The sequence below is a fragment of the Polistes fuscatus genome, unplaced genomic scaffold (genome assembly GCF_010416935.1).
Source record: "Polistes fuscatus isolate 324 unplaced genomic scaffold, CU_Pfus_HIC Scaffold5, whole genome shotgun sequence".
In the NCBI taxonomy this organism is placed as follows: domain Eukaryota; kingdom Metazoa; phylum Arthropoda; class Insecta; order Hymenoptera; family Vespidae; genus Polistes; species Polistes fuscatus.
In genome coordinates this window covers 4702924-4719830 of record NW_025113129.1, presented here as the reverse complement: position 1 = coordinate 4719830, position 16907 = coordinate 4702924, and the positions used below count along the sequence as shown (strand labels likewise).

The 16907-nt window shown below is 30.4% G+C and overlaps 1 protein-coding gene across 1 annotated transcript; it reads right to left on the bottom strand.

Moving 5' to 3' along the window:
* Nucleotides 1–4649: 4649 nt before the first annotated feature.
* On the bottom strand, nt 4650–6250 carry LOC122522085 (piggyBac transposable element-derived protein 3-like). Its single transcript, XM_043642892.1, has 2 exons — nt 6245–6250; nt 4650–6167 (listed from the first exon to the last, which is right to left on the bottom strand). Exons 1-2 carry the CDS (start codon nt 6248–6250, stop codon nt 4650–4652), a joined length of 1524 nt encoding a protein of 507 aa, XP_043498827.1.
* Between the last annotated feature and the right edge of the window lie 10657 nt (nt 6251–16907).

The following is a 16907-nucleotide window of genomic DNA, read 5'->3' as shown; positions in this document are numbered from 1 at the left end:
TTTAGTTTTTAGGTAAAAATGCAATATTATAAATCTGGTCACTTTTACCAAAAAATGATGCGTCATTACCAAAGAATATTGCTAAGTACTTAAAATGTAACAATGTTTAAAACATTGACCCTATTTTCTTACTTAAAATATTGAAATTAAACTTTAATTAAAAGACAAAGTCTGATATTATTACGGTTATTAGTAGACAAATATAATTTAATTATAATTTATGAAGAAAAAATTTTATGTCAACTTAATTTCTATTTATGAAACGCAGTTTTCTTTAGAAAATTATTTGTTTGTTTATGTCATTAGAATTTTTTTTTAAAGTTGACTTAAACTTTGTTATTTAAGCTAAAGAACTATACGTAATTATGAAAATATATTACTTAGTGCTTAATTAAAATGTTACAATTCTCAAAACATTGTGATTTACTTATGACTAAAGTTTGTTTACTGATTGTTGATAACATTTAGCGTAATTTTAAACTAAGAAACGTTAATTATTATTATTTATTAAAAAAAAAATTTATGTCCAATGTTTTCAAAAAAATCATTACTAATCTGTTGAGAATATGTTTCTTTCAATTTGTGTTAATACAATAAATTAATTGCATAATAAAAAAATTTTGTGATTATTATTTATTTACCCAAAATGATCATTTTTATTTAGAAAAATAAAATACTCTAGTAAAATATAATAGAATTATATCACTTCGAATTAGTTCATCAAGTTTAAAATTTCGCTCTTTGCGCCTGCGCAAATTTGAAATTTCGGTCTTGGCGCTTGCGCAATAGCGTGAGATTTTCTCTCATCACAACAGTAATGACTGTCATACGAAAGACAACCGGTACGAAGGGTTAATTGTGTAATAATGCGGAGAAATGAAAAGATATAATAAATGTTTTTAGAGAAAACTGATCCCTCAAACCGGTTAAATGTTCTATAGAAACGTAAATTTCAAAATAAAATGTTCTGATTTTTAAGGTTCGACATAATTGTTCAGTTGGACCAGATTAAATAGTATTTTTCGGATGCATTTAATTTCGTTTTATTTATTATATGTTATAAAGGATTAATTTGAATTTCAAGATCAAAATTTTTTCTTTAGAAAAGAGGTTCTTTTTTTGTAACCGAAATATGACTAGAGTGGTTTCGTATCAGTATCGATTGGTCTTAGGGATATAATAGATCTGGGTGTTTAATTTTAGGGGTAGTGAGGCTTGCGTTAATATCATATTTACAGAAAAACATAGATCGAGGAAAATCCGAAAGAATTTTTTAGGAGCTGGCTAAATAGGCAGGTCGAAAAGGGACACTAGAGATCAATGGGACATTTCTCGATTCCAAGAACATTTTTTTTTTGGAGAAAACCACATTTCTTTTACCATGAAGAACCTGAGCGATCCCGGATTTATATAAATGGACACTTTTAGTTCGACACAGACAAACTGCACAAACGGACCAATAATAGTACTACAAATTACGTGTATTATCATTATTGGGAAGCACACTATGGAGATTTATATTTAGCAGTTTCATTTTGTTCGAAAATATTATTATAAGCGGGTTTATAAGCTAATTATTATTTAGGATTATTGTAAAAAATTCCTTGTTGTGTCTTAATAAACGAAAGTTGTTTTGTTCAAACAATCTATTGTTATTTAAATAATTCAACGAAATATACTTTGTCAATATAATTGCTACATTTTTAAACTATCACTATTGATTTTTTTTACTTTTTTACAATAGCTTCACGATACTGAAACTTTTACGAAAATAACTATCAAATTTTAGAAATGTACAAATTATTTAATTATATACTATATTAGATACAATTATTATATAGTATATCGAAAATTTCAGTATTACTTATTTGCCAACCAAATATTTTTTATTGTTAGTAATAATATATCACGATAATTATTTCTTGCATTTTCTACCACAAAAATAAAATAAAATTCATTTGTATGATAGTCCTATTATAAGAAATTGAAAAGTACGTTCTGAATAATTTGTGTTCGGTGAAATTAAGGGATTTGACCGTTTTGTATTGCGAACGGAATAAGTTAGATAACGACGGCGTTGAAACTTTAGATTTTTTAGAATCACACCCTAAATAGAATCAGTCACGATTGCCTTAGTTGAGTTATGGGGCGCGAGGGGGCATTAGAGATACATGTAGGACCGCCTTAGCATGCCAGGTACATGCGAGAGCGTCTTGAGATAGGTGGAAGGGGGTATGGGTGCGTGGGGCCTTAGTCCCGAAGGCGCACGCAGTTGTCCAGATCTGGATAGCGAGAGAAAGGGTTCGTTTCTGAAAATAGAGAGTGACGCAATATTGGCTTTGTTTAAGTGAGAGCTATGGTGTTCTCTGCGGTGTGCTTCCTAGCTACTAACGTGTGAATTTTAGGGGTTGTTGTAGAGACACAACCATATAGGTGTTGTGCCGAGACACAACCATATAGGTGTTGTGCAGAGACACAACCATTTATGTGTTGTGCAGAGACACAACCTTTCGAGGGTTGTAGCTGCAAGGCTACAACCATTCCTTGCAGAGAGTAGCGGTGTTTCTTTACAGTGCTTGCCGGTCTACCAACGTAGGATAGAATTGCAGCAGCTCAGGCTACACCCAGGTTGAGGCTGTTGGCGACGAGAATAACGCCCATTTGTAAGACTGATAACGTGTCTAAGTAGATTGTGGTATCTTGAATAGTTGCGGCGGAAACAAAGGAAAGAGAGGTCTCTAGCGTAAGAAAAAAGATGTCCCTCGCAACGATATTAGTACTTGTATTGTTTCTTTTACTTGTCCACAGGGTACTACTTATTGTACTATTCGTTTGAATAAAGCCTTCGCCTGCTCTGGCTTTTCTCTCAACTTCGTGAGAGTTTTTATGCCTAGGCAAGTGTTCTATACCGCGTAAAATTGTATTGATTGATTTATTTATCCTTTCCTATCTCACTCATTCGTAAGATGAATTAACCGAACTTACGACAATAATTTCAAATTGCTTAAGTCTTTTATTCTACAAACAATTTGATTGGTATATTATTTGTGAAATACAGTTATATTATATATTACGTTTCATGGAAATTTAAAATAATATAGTGTAGTAAAAACATGATTTTAAAACACTGATTTAAGGCATATGCCTACTATACTCTCTCCTATTTACCCACGCCGTACATGCCTGTAGAATTGTACATAAGTCCTACCTATAAACTTTTATACTAGTAGATTTTCACCAATAAATCGAATTAATTAAATAAAATCTGTAAAACTAAAAGTAAATACATATCAGAAAATTTATATTCGTTTTCATAAGCAAACAACGTATTTGGTTTTGAGACAAATTAAAAATATTATGTATCCAAAAATTATCTACTCTGAAAAATTTAATCGAAACACTTTTCTTTCGTTAAGTTTTATTTTATACTACAATCATGTTAAAACGAGGGTAAGAGGTAAACTATCAAATAGTTAAGGAAGTGAATATAAGACGTTGCTATTCTTGAGAAATCAATACAATCGGTGGGAACATCTTCCGACCCTGTGGGGATAAATTTTTAATGATAGAAATCAAAAATGAATGCTGTCTTAGTCAATAATTACTCTTAAAAAGAAACCAACGTGTAAGTATAGGAATTAAATCTAGTAGTTACTTCTTCATACCTAAGTAGTTAATTTACAATTTCAATAACCTTACTCTAATTACATAATTTCTTTTAATTGTAACAATTCTTTAACCGAATTTTTATTTAAACTGAAAATATATACTGTTCATTAACTTTAACGATATTAACCCTTCGTACCGGTTGTCTTTCGTATGACAGTCATTACTGTTGTGATGAGAGAAAATCTCACGCTATTGCGCAAGCGCCAAGACCGAAATTTCAAATTTGCGCAGGCGCAAAGAGCGAAATTTTAAACTTGATGAACTAATTCGAAGTGATATAATTCTATTATATTTTACTAGAGTATTTTATTTTTCTAAATAAAAATGATCATTTTGGGTAAATAAATAATAATCACAAAATTTTTTTATTATGCAATTAATTTATTGTATTAACACAAATTGAAAGAAACATATTCTCAACAGATTAGTAATGATTTTTTTGAAAACATTGGACATAAATTTTTTTTTTAATAAATAATAATAATTAACGTTTCTTAGTTTAAAATTACGCTAAATGTTATCAACAATCAGTAAACAAACTTTAGTCATAAGTAAATCACAATGTTTTGAGAATTGTAACATTTTAATTAAGCACTAAGTAATATATTTTCATAATTACGTATAGTTCTTTAGCTTAAATAACAAAGTTTAAGTCAACTTTAAAAAAAAATTCTAATGACATAAACAAACAAATAATTTTCTAAAGAAAACTGCGTTTCATAAATAGAAATTAAGTTGACATAAAATTTTTTCTTCATAAATTATAATTAAATTATATTTGTCTACTAATAACCGTAATAATATCAGACTTTGTCTTTTAATTAAAGTTTAATTTCAATATTTTAAGTAAGAAAATAGGGTCAATGTTTTAAACATTGTTACATTTTAAGTACTTAGCAATATTCTTTGGTAATGACGCATCATTTTTTGGTAAAAGTGACCAGATTTATATAATATTGCATTTTTACCTAAAAACTAAATTACAAGTCATCCTTGGAAATCAGATTCAAATCACAATCAGTACAATATCTCACTGTATGTTGATTGCACAGTGGTGTATTGCAAGATGAGCAGCTTTTAGTTGTGTAACTATTAGCTCTGCGTGGACAATAACAGCACAAACGACGACTAGACACATGCGTTTGTTTTTCTGGTTTAATATTACCAATTTTTAAAATAGCAGATCGCAATTCTAACTTCAAATTAGGCAACTTACTACGAAGGACTAACTGTGGTTGCACTAGTTGAAAAAACAGTTGACGTAAAAATTCTCTTCGAACAATTTTCTTCCCCACATTTTCTTCGTAAATAATTCTTGAGTTTATCCCAGCAATGTTCAAGATTGCGTAAAATACAACCATTGGCCATCGACGCGTGTCACGAGCAACGTTGTAATCTCCTTGAAGCTGATCAACAACATCTACGCCAGCTTTTGTCTTATTATAAAAGGTGATAATCTCTGGCTTCATTTTTTCTCCAGTACTATTGTCAATGCTCGCTGAATTATGCATGGTGGAATACATCAAAACATTTTTTGATTTTTTTGGTATGTACGAAACTACCATGCTATTGTCAGTAAATACAAATTTACTGCTACATATACTCCGATTCTTAATTTCTAACAATTCTCGTGGGAGTTCACGCTTGTTGCGTCGAATCGTTCCAACAATAGTTGTTTTGCTTTTCAACAAATAATTAGCGAGAGGTACGGAGGTAAAATAGTTATCACATGTGATATTTCTTCCTGTATTAAGTATCGGAGCAGTTAGTCTTTTGACAACATCAATCGCAGAGTTAGATTTTACATGTGGACCTGGTAGCTGTTTACCACAGTAAATTTCCATGTTGTACGTGTAGAATCGTTTAGAGTCAGCCATGGAATAAATTTTTATTCCATATCGTGCAGGCTTATTCGCAATATATTGACGAAATTTACATCTACCACGGAAAGCTTGAAGCATCTCATCAATGGTCAAGTATTCACCTGGAGTATAATTCTGCTGGCAACGCTCAATGAAACTATCTGAAAATTCTCGAATTGGTGCTAAATTGTCCACTTTTTTGCGTTCCTCGCGGTCATTGATATCATCAAATTTTAATACTGATAACAAAGTGCAGAATCGAGACATAGACATTACAGCACGATAACAATCAGGAGCCGTCCCATCAGTGGCCCAAAGCTCTTTCAAATTAACACGAGAATCTTTGTGAACACCAAGCATATATAACAATCCAATCATAGCATTAATTTCTACACAAGACGTTGGTTGAATATCAGTTTTATTTTTCTTCGACGAGCGTAGTTTTTCCAAAAAAATGTTGGTATGAGCAACAATTTGTTCAATAGTTTCAGCCGGTAAAAATAAATTCCAACAATCTTTTGGTGTTTTTGAATTTTTTGTCAGTTTTGTAGGTCCAGGCAAACCAGTGACAATATTATGTTTTTGAGTCCGAACCTTCGGATTAGGAGGATCACTGAACCACCGAGTACTTTTATCCTTGCCGAGAACATATTTGGTATTGACAGCTTTATTTTTTACTGACTTATTGTTATTCGTATCTGTATCTGTATCACTGTCATTATCGGAGTCTGCTGCTGATTGTTCTGTTTCAGAATTATGTTCACTGTGTTCTGACTCACCATCAGACATAATATCGAGATCAGAAAGATTTTCCTCTTCAGACAGTTCGTCGTCAGAATCAAAAGAGAATCGGCCCATGTTTCTTAGCTTTGCACCTGTCAAAAGAAAAAAATAAATTTTTTTAATTTAATACATAAATTATATTAATAAATGTAAGAATAAAAGATAAAAAAAATTTTGATTTGATTTTTATGAAAAGCGAAAAAAACAATAAATTATATTTCTAAAGTGCTATAATTACATTTTTTGATATTTTTTGTACATTAAAATATTTAAACATCCTTATTATTTATAAAAAAATCATCAACACACGTTTGTAGGTTACATATGTTTACATGTCAAAGTAATCAATTAATTCATGTGAAAAAAATAAATTTTTAAATTTACTTACTTATTTAATGCTTAAAGAAGATTGTGTCACTTAAAATTAATTACAATTATAATTAATTATCACATTTTTATATTTTTAAAATATTAAAACAATAACAACAACAGCAGCATAAAAAACACGAAGTATTTATACACATATATATCTAATTTCAAAGATGGCGACTAAAAACTACGGAAATAACCGAAGTATAACGAAGCCATCCGAATAGCGTTTTTTTTTATCAACGACTTGACTGAAGTGATGAGAGAAATTCTCACAGCTATTAATAAATATTTTTATTTTATTTATACTTTTGAGTTTTTAATAAAGTTTTTTTGGTTATCTGTAAAGCATAAAATTCTGTGAAGGTAAAAAAATTTTCAAATGGTCATTCCATTTGAAATTAAAAAGAAAAAAAAGTTTTAAAATGAGCGTGAGAGATTCTCTCTACGCAACTGGTACGAAGGGTTAAAAATTACATTTATGTTTGCATTAACATGTTAATTGTCACAGTGATTTTATTACATAACCTGCTATGGCGCTAACACGAATTTGTTATTATTATGCATTACATATTATATTAAAATATTATTTGAAAAAGATAAGTTCTATATAGCTATATGAAATGCATTTATCTTACTAAGTGATTATAGGTAACCCCCAAAGCGCTTAGATGCATTTATTTGTGTTGACTGGATTAGTAAAATCCCGAGATAATGCAATTGAAGAATTGAATGCCTTTTATCGCGTGTAAACTTACTTAAAAAACTAGCTCAATACAAAAAATGCAAGGACAAACCAAAACAGGACGATTTTATACATTTTTACAACAACAATTATTTGAATCTATGTAGGACAAACACAAAAATCCATACTGAATAATTCGAGACTGTACTGGTTCACCTTTCTTTTATTTGAAATATTTTAATACGACACATTGCAATATGCGTGCATAATATTTAAGTATATATGTTATAATTATTTATTTAAATAAAACTACATTTATATGTTTTATATGACAATAATTTCCTCGAACAACTGCAGTAATGATAATAATATTGAAAAGTTTAAATATATGGAAATTTATTTAAATTATCTTCTTTTTTTCTTCTTTTTTTTTTCTTCTTTTTTAGGACTTCGTCCTGTTATAGCTTTTATTGCTATTTCCGAGAGTGTTTTATTGTTTTTACCGAGAGTAGGTTACTAGCCTCACCCTCATATAATATTTAACCCTTTAGCTTACAAAGACGCCTCAGAGGCGTCACAAGGTTATCGGACCAAAAACGAATAAGACGCCTCAGAGGCGTCACAAGGTTATCGGACCAAAAACGAATAAGACGCCTCAGAGGCGTCGCAAGGTTTTGGGACCAAAAATGAATAAGACGCCTCAGAGGCGTCGTAAGTCTACCGGGCGAAAAAACAAAACATTTCAGAATATTGTTTGGGCGGCCGTTCCAAATATGAATGTAGGAATATTTTTCGTAACTCTAGTTTTACACTTTCTTACTCTGATATTCTTATTCTCTACCTTGATTCTTTTCCCTCTTCACCCTTATACTCTGTTACTGTGTAATAAAGGACGATATTTCTTATATCTCTACAGAACCGAAAAATAACTTTACTTATTCGAACTACGTATATATTTATCAACGATCGTTTTCGAATATTCATATCTTCATGTTTCTTGCTTACATTTTTTCCAATCCTACATGAATATAATAGGTCACAGAGAAATTTCAGAGACGCGACGTTCAGTTTCTTCCCATTCGCATTTGACGTTACATCTTATGTAAGAAGTATTATAAAATCACCCATTATGATGTCTTCCAAAAGAAAAATTAGTATTGAGTATATTGATGACATTGCTATCAGTAGTAGTGACAATGGTAGTGACATTGTACGTTTGGACAACGTAGAAATGCAAAAAGTGTAAAATTGCATTACATGTACCAACATGTTTTGAGAGATATCATACTATTAAAGATTACTAAATTTTTGTATTAAAATAAAAATGTTATTAATAATGGATTATTCAATTTCCAACAATAAGTCTTTTTTTGTTTAATAACCAACTAACCGTAATTATTTATCAAACATCTTGCAAAGTTAATTGTACCGCGCACGTGTATATACAAATCATAGGAAGTTTGAGATTAGTACAGTTTCGAGCGCTGAGCCAAGCTTGTATATATGTCGCTGCGCGCGACCGACTGGTGTCGCTTTAGGCCCGCACAGTTGGAAATTCGATCGTAGGGGAAAGGGTTAAATATGTTCTTGATAATCATGGCTTCACCGGTCATCGATGTGACCCCTGTAGCGCTTTAAGCTAACTTACAATTAGTATCGGTTGCTGGTGGTGGCTACGACATTCAATCAACGTTTGAACATTATTATGTTGTTGTACAGCTCGAATTAGAAATTTTATAAGAAAATTCATTTCTGGAACAGGATATATATATCAATCTTAAGAATTATTTGGACTTTGTCATCTCTTCAACAATTTTTATGCTATTTTTTTTAGAAGTCTCTTTATTGAGATTTATGGTAATCAAATTGAATTTAACTTTTATCGCAATACTTCTTATGAAATAGTATCTGTAAATACATATTGAATGGTTGCTTAAAAGAATTTTTGTCTTTTGATAGAACTTACTAAAACTAAATTTGTTAAAGTAAAACTTCATAAACAGAAGAAACTATATCGAAATAATATTTCTTTTAATTTATGAAAATAAATTTTTGTTTTCGTTTAATTTATGAAAATAATTATCTTATTCGAATTTGAGAAGGCATGAGAAAAATAATTCTCTATTTTTTTAAGATAAAAGATCTAAATTATAAAAACTAAAATATATTTAAAAATTTTTAATCGATCTTTTCTTTTTTTGATCTAGAATATTAAGTACAATTATGTTTTAAACATTTCGTTATTCAGTCTTGTGTACGTTTAATTTATTTCCACGCTCAATTTTTATCTCGTTGTAGGTAAGATATGTTTAACCTAAGAAGTCACTTAAGAAAAGACCAAAAAAATTCTTGCTGCTAAGGCTCAAATTTGGTATACTAAGATTATTGAGACCGCTGATTATAAATTAAAATTGAAGATAACACAAAAAGAAAAGAATTAATCTATTGCGGTAAACACATATGTTTAAAAAAGATGAAATTTCATTGAAATCTGGTATAATAATGTTTTGAAGTTACTAGTTACAAATTAAAAATCAAAATATAAAATAGATTCAATATAGTGGACATATATACATAAATTTTTGAAATTTTAGCCATAGATGATATACATTTACAAAATTCAAAATACGAAGTAATTATAATTAAAATGAAACTTGATCTTTTTCTAAGGCTTCTTAGAAGCATACTAAATTCGCTGCTGATCATTCCTCATGACAACTTTTGTCTTAATGATACGAAAAATCTTATAGGAATTTCCTCTTTTATTAAAATTATTAATTCATTAGATGTTTGTAGTATTACAAAAACGTTTTATAATTTTTTTCTATTTGTTTAAATTCATTATACGCACTCAATCGTATTGGACAAAGCAGTAAGTTTTAAAGATTGCATAGAAGTGAAGAATCCTAGATCTAGAAGGATTGAAACATTTTATCTATTAGGATAGGTGGTTTAACCCTTGAAGATATGCGCTTAAAATCTTATCTTTACTTACAATTACAGATGTAAAAATAACTAGCTTCTTTATTTTTAGTTTTATTTTTTTTAATTTTTAATTTTTTTTTGTATTTTTTTATTATTTTTTTTATTTTATTCTTTTTTATTTTTTATTCTTTTTTATTTTTTATTCTTTTTTATTTTTTATTCTTTTTTATTTTTTATTCTTTTTTATTTTTTATTCTTTTGTCTTTTTTTTGTCTTTTTCTTGTTTCTTTTTCTTTATTATTGTTTTTATTTTTTTCTGTTTATTCCTTTTTTTATTTTTAAATTACATTAATTTTCTACTTTACAATTTGTCCGTGAGCATAAGGTAAATTTGTTTTTTGATTACATTAAAATAATATTTGGGTAGTAATGTACTACTCTTCAGGGTTATCGTTTTCTTTTATAATTTTTATGGATATAAGTTTACCGGATGTTTCCTTTTTAGTCTTTTTCTAATGTGAATAGTAAGCGTTTCTGCGGCTAGTTGGCTGGAGTATAGCTGCGGGTTTTTCTTCTTATATTTTGTTGTAAAATTTTCTATTTCTTCAATCATTGTCATCAGTACAAGGTCCTTTCGTATATTTCACTCCGTATGAACCATATAGTGCGTCGACTATCATTCTCAGTATTTTCGATTGCATTTATTTTAGCTTTATTATATAATTCATTACTGCCGTTCCCTATAGTGATATCTGAAAGGTCCATTATTGGTTTTATAATGATTTTATAAACTGTTAATTTATTTTCTAGGCTGACCTTGAATTTTTGCCTAGTTTGTCGAATAACTATGTTATTTAGTCTAATATCCAAAGAGTCTTTTTCATACAGTGTTAAAGCGAAGTGGATGTATTTGCTTGTGTTTGCTTTTATCCTTTTTTCTTCTAACTATTTTTCTATTTTTCTTACGTTTTCTTGTAAAAAGGTCATCGCTACTGCTGAGTCAGAATGATAGCTAATATATAGCAGTGTCATCAACAAACGTTAGTATTTTTCTTCCATCATTAGTTGGAGTATCACCTGTATAGAGTGTGTATGGGACAGTGTATCAGTGTGAGGGTCTAAGGACACTTCTTTGTGGTACATCAGTTTTGATTTCTTAAATTTCGAAGTACACATCATTGATTATTATAATAAAGGTCTTGTCCCTTAGATATGATGATGCAAGTAGATTATGCATTTGCATTAGTAAGAGGGCTCTAGATGTATCTACGAGCCCTACATGCCACACTTTTTAGAATGCTTTTTTAATGTCGGTTCAGTTACAATAATTTGTGAACCCTAAACGTAAAATGGTAAGTTTAGCATTACGAACTCCTGTGCTGAGACGGATTTGTTACCACCAATCGACTGACAGTAATCCTGCCATTTCTGTGAGGTAATTTTTTGTCCTGGCGGTGCATATATAGCCGAAATTCTAAATTTATTAGTGTTAGAATGTACTGTAACTGTAGTTGCTTGATTGTGTTTGTGGCAAATTTGACTATATAGATGGTGTTTGATGTCACTTTTCAATATAAATGCTTGTAACTTCGTGTGCCTTCTCTTATGGGATGTCTTGTTTTGAACATATTGTAATATTAAATTTTCATATAGTATCTTGTGGTAAAGTGTGTGTGGGTTTTCAAAATGAGTATATCAATTATTATTGCATAAGAATGTTTCTGTCTCTATGATCCTTTGTTGCAATCTTTTAGCGTTTCAAAATGCTATTTTCAGGATATCTCTATTTTTATTTCTTAGTTATCGCGTTTGCGAGCAATTGTAGCTTAGTTATTGTTTGTTATTTTACTATTTCGTTTAATTTTATTATTATTTTTGTTAGTATCCTGTATTTCTAATTGATTCTTTGAAGAGTTTCTTGATTTCTGTAGCGTCATTTGTTTCCCTTTCGTTTATTAATTGTATTGTAAGTCGTCTATGCATAACTATTTGAGTCAGTAAAATTTATTTTTTCCTCACATTGTGTTTAGAACAGTGTACCTACGTATCATCGTTTAAGTAAGTTACCTCTTTTTTGTTGTATATTTTGCTGCGAATGTACTCTGCTTGGAGGAATTAAGATGAGTTTTTTTGAAGTTACTATCTTATCTCACAACCATTGTAACTAATTAGTAGTTGTTTCTTTGCAATTGTAGCACTTTATTGACTCTATCTTTCTTAAAATGGGGCAGTTAGTTGACAGGTGATTTTGTGCACATCTTACGCACGTAGGTATTCTATTGCAAAAATTTTTTGTATGTCGTATTGCTGAAATCTTATGCACTGCTGCATATCTTTTTTATGTCGTGGTGGTTCTACGCTGATTATAGTATTTAGCATTTTGTTTATACTAAAAATATCCTTGTTATTGCTTCCAGGCGAGAATTTTCCCATAAACAACGGCAATACTTGTTTCATATCAAATTTCGTCATACAATTTACATCTCTTATCTCATGTCCCAGCTTAAAATCTTTTTTGACGGTTGTATTGGCTTTTTTTCGGACGTAAGCCTCTGATGACTGTCTTGTAGCTTTCTTCCGTCTTCAACTGGTTAATGTGATAAACTGCCTTTTATGATTTTAGAGCTTGTTTTACTTTACGAAATATTTCAGGAGTATTTGTTTGTATTTTTAACTTGATGCAGTTTTATTTGTTTTTAAATATAGTTTTTTGTCTCAGTGCTGTATAATTAAGCAACTCAATAAAGGGGTTCTACTATTTGAGCTACAACGTAAATTGATTGTAGTTTAATAAAATGAGTTGTTAGTAAGCTTCTATAATTAGGTTTATCTCTACCTCTTCTTTTAACCCTTTGCGGTCATATGTCGAGTGTGACGCAAAATCGATTTTCGTTCTGGTTCGTCCTATTTCGAGTGTGACTCGACATCACTTTTCGTTCTGGCGCGTCCTATTTCGAGTGTGACTCTACATCGCTTTTTGTTCTGGTGCGTCCTTTGTCGAGTGTGGCTCGACATCATTTTGTGTACTGCCGCTTTGTGCTCTGTATTAAGTTTCACCCGCGATTATGTCTCAATTTTACGTCTCATTATTAATAAGTTACGTTAGTAGGGTCATAAATGAAATCTGTTCGGACCAGCTGGAACGAAATGGCGAAGAGCTTGGTCCGCAAGGGTTAATGAGCTAAATTAATAAATTAATGAGCTAAACGAATTTGATTTTGATATTTCTTGTAACCAGGGTTGCGTCTCGGAATCGTATGAATGCGAGATTACTTCACGATTTTTACTTGCTTTAACTTCTTTCCAGTTATTATTTCGATCGTCGATACTTGTTTTAGCTACTATTTTCTTCGTAATTTTGTAATCCACAAAACCGAACTTGTGCTCGGATTCTTGGAATCTGCAGTTTTGTGTATGTTTAACTTATCAATTTTTTTTAGGATATATTTATCGCCGTTAGCGATAATTTTAATTGATATTCGGTAGATTTCATGGCATTATTAGAAGATCGAACCATCACAGCACTCGCTAGCTAGCCGTAAGTCATCTGTTTACTTTAAACGCTTTAAAAAGTTTAACCAATGCTCGGAAAAAAGTCGAAGTCGAAACAGGTATTCCTGCTTTAACAACCTTGCTGATCAACCAGAAATATTTATGTAAATTTCTGAACGCAAATAGCTCGAAAACAGACTAATCGATAATCGACGATTCAAAGGGACATTTGTAATTTTAACCAAATTTTCTAAATAATCCTTACGTTTGCTCCGGTATATCTTTTTCTCTTTTGAAACATCGTCAAAGACTTTACCTTTGCTATATTGTTCTTAAGTCAAATGTTAAATTCTAGCCGCAATTAAACAATTTGTTTTAAAATCAGCTTAAATCTTTTTAATAGCAGTGTGTTTTAACTTGTAGCCTTTCTTCAATTATAACAACTTTTGCAATAAACTTGTATATTCCGTATTAGTTTAGTGCCTCGATTTAGTATTCCTTTTATACAATCTAATACTACTTTTAACAAAATCTCTCACATTTTCTAAAAATAGCGGATATTACATTATTTAAAATAAATACAATGTTTTTCCTATATAAAAAAAAAATGTCTGCCTATTATCATGTGATGCTTTATAATAATTACTAAATACAAAGTAAGATTACTTAATTACTTCATTTTTTACTTATCCAGTAAACCTAAATGTTTTTAAGAATATATACAGTTTTTTCGGACAGAAAGAATATTTTTTGCAGTTAAACGTAGATAATAGTTAATTTTTTATTACATTGGAAATTTATGTCAATGGACATTAAACCTTGTGAAACTTTATATAGCCATTTCTACTAGGATTGTGTTAAAATGATTGATTTTTAGAAAAAAGTTATATTATCGACAATTATCGTAGATAATAGATTGGAAGATAATGTAATACGCATTAGATTAACCCCTTGCACTATTTTGACGAGTCTGACTCGTGATGAAAATTTTAGGCCAAATATGAATATCACGAGCTTGACTCGTACTCGACATTTCAGGACGAACATGAATATCACGAGTCCGACTCGTACTCGACATCTTGCTTTCGATCGTGAAAATAGGTTTCAAATTTCGGCACGCGCGCTCCACCGCTCGCCTTTCACCGCGATGATCGAGGCAGCGTTTTTGGCCTGGCGTTTCCTGAGGTTCCGAATAGTGCAAGGGGTTAATAATATTATTTAATACATTATATAAATAAAACGTAGGTAATAAAATGTAATACAATACTGTAGTAATAATTTAACGCGTTCACGATTGGCTGAACTACCAGTTGCAAATATAAGAAGTAAAAAATTGAGTACAAAAATCTATTGTTTTCTGTTATTTCAATTAACACGTTCACGCCAGGGCTAAAATCTGCGTTCTTCTGCCTGAGGCGGGAGCGTCTTACCGCGTTACGCTTCGTGTGGCGGGGCAGTATCGTTGCTAGCTACGCCGCCCCACAGAATAGTAAAGTGTGACCCACAAGTGTATCACACACGCCGCCCCACAGAACAGACACGTGTGACCCATCGGTGGGTCACCCCGGCGTGAACGTGTTAAATTATTTTCCTCGTTGTTTGGGAATAAGCATTCAAATCTAACGGCGCCACGTGACAGTTGTGGCGTGATGAAGACACGCCTCTTTTCCCAGCATTCTCTAGAAGAATCATCGTAACGCCGGCTTTTCCGGCAGCCATCACAGTACATTCAAATTTCTAAAACGGTTACGACGTGTTCAAAGGTCTTCTCAGTTTTTCTTTCTTGAGCTCGTTCCGTTACTCAGGATCTCAAGAGATTAATACAATCTCTAAAGTCTTCTCACCGGATTAATACAATCCATACGGCTCATCAGTCTTCTCAATATACAATAGACTTCTCAGAAAACTCATTACGGCAACACGTGGCCACCACCTATTTTGTCACATAATTACTTAAACTCTGACCACGGCAACTGTAAGGTGCTCGGTACCCTTTTCATTTTAAAATGTCCCGACTATCTTACTCATTGTAATTTATTTTTAAGATGCAATAACTTTTGATTGAAAAAATAAATACACAACTTTTCGTTTTAATTACTCTTCGATATGGCAGTTGTTAAACTACATAAATATTGCCAGATTCGATTAAATATTACCAGAGGTATGCGATTTTAAAACTACCTACCAGGAAAATAAGAGAAAAAATTTTTTTTAATTTAATATTTATAATATGTAAAAATAATTTTGAAAAAAACCAATTTAAAAAATTAAAATATAAATCGAACAAAGATATTTATATAAACCGAACTGAACTTTACGGACAACCCAATAAAAAATTCAAATTGTAGTACATTAATAAAAGACTATCACATAATGAGACGTGAACAGTAAAGTGCAATTTTACCGCTTGCTGAACCAGGTAACGTAATACGAGACAAAGCGGAGAACTTTGAAAACTAAAATACAAAGAGATAGAAGAGAGAAAAGAGTAGTAGATTTATATTTGCTTTAATGAAACATTCTAAAACTACAAAAGAGCTTATCATAGCTTTTTTATCAAAAGCTAAATAGATCTTCGCTTATTTTACATTATTTAATTATTTAAATATATTGCAAAATTGAGCTACTTTGAACAATTTTTCGAAGACTGCTAAGGCTTAACAATTTTACAAGTATTAAAAATATAAAAAAACAAAAACTGTGTGTGGCCTTCAAATGCCCGATAAAAGCGAAACTTGTATTTATCGTGTTAAAAATAATCAATTGATCCATATATAAATATGTACCTATTGCGAGAAAATGAAACTAAGAAATAAAACGAGAGAAAAAGATAGAGAAATTTAATAATTTAAAAATTTTATTGTCAATTTCTCTCGAAACAGTATTTATAAAATTATTATTGATTTAGTTTCCATTTCTTCTATTTAAAAAAAAAAAATTATACGAGTAGCTTATAGTAACTAAAATATACTATATTGTATATTTTATAGAGTTATTATATTTTCGCACTTAATTATAATAATTATTATTTCAATATAAGTTATTCTATTAATGTATTAACTATAAGAAAATAAAAATTATTAAAATATGAAATATTTTACTTTATTCAACAAAAAAAAAAT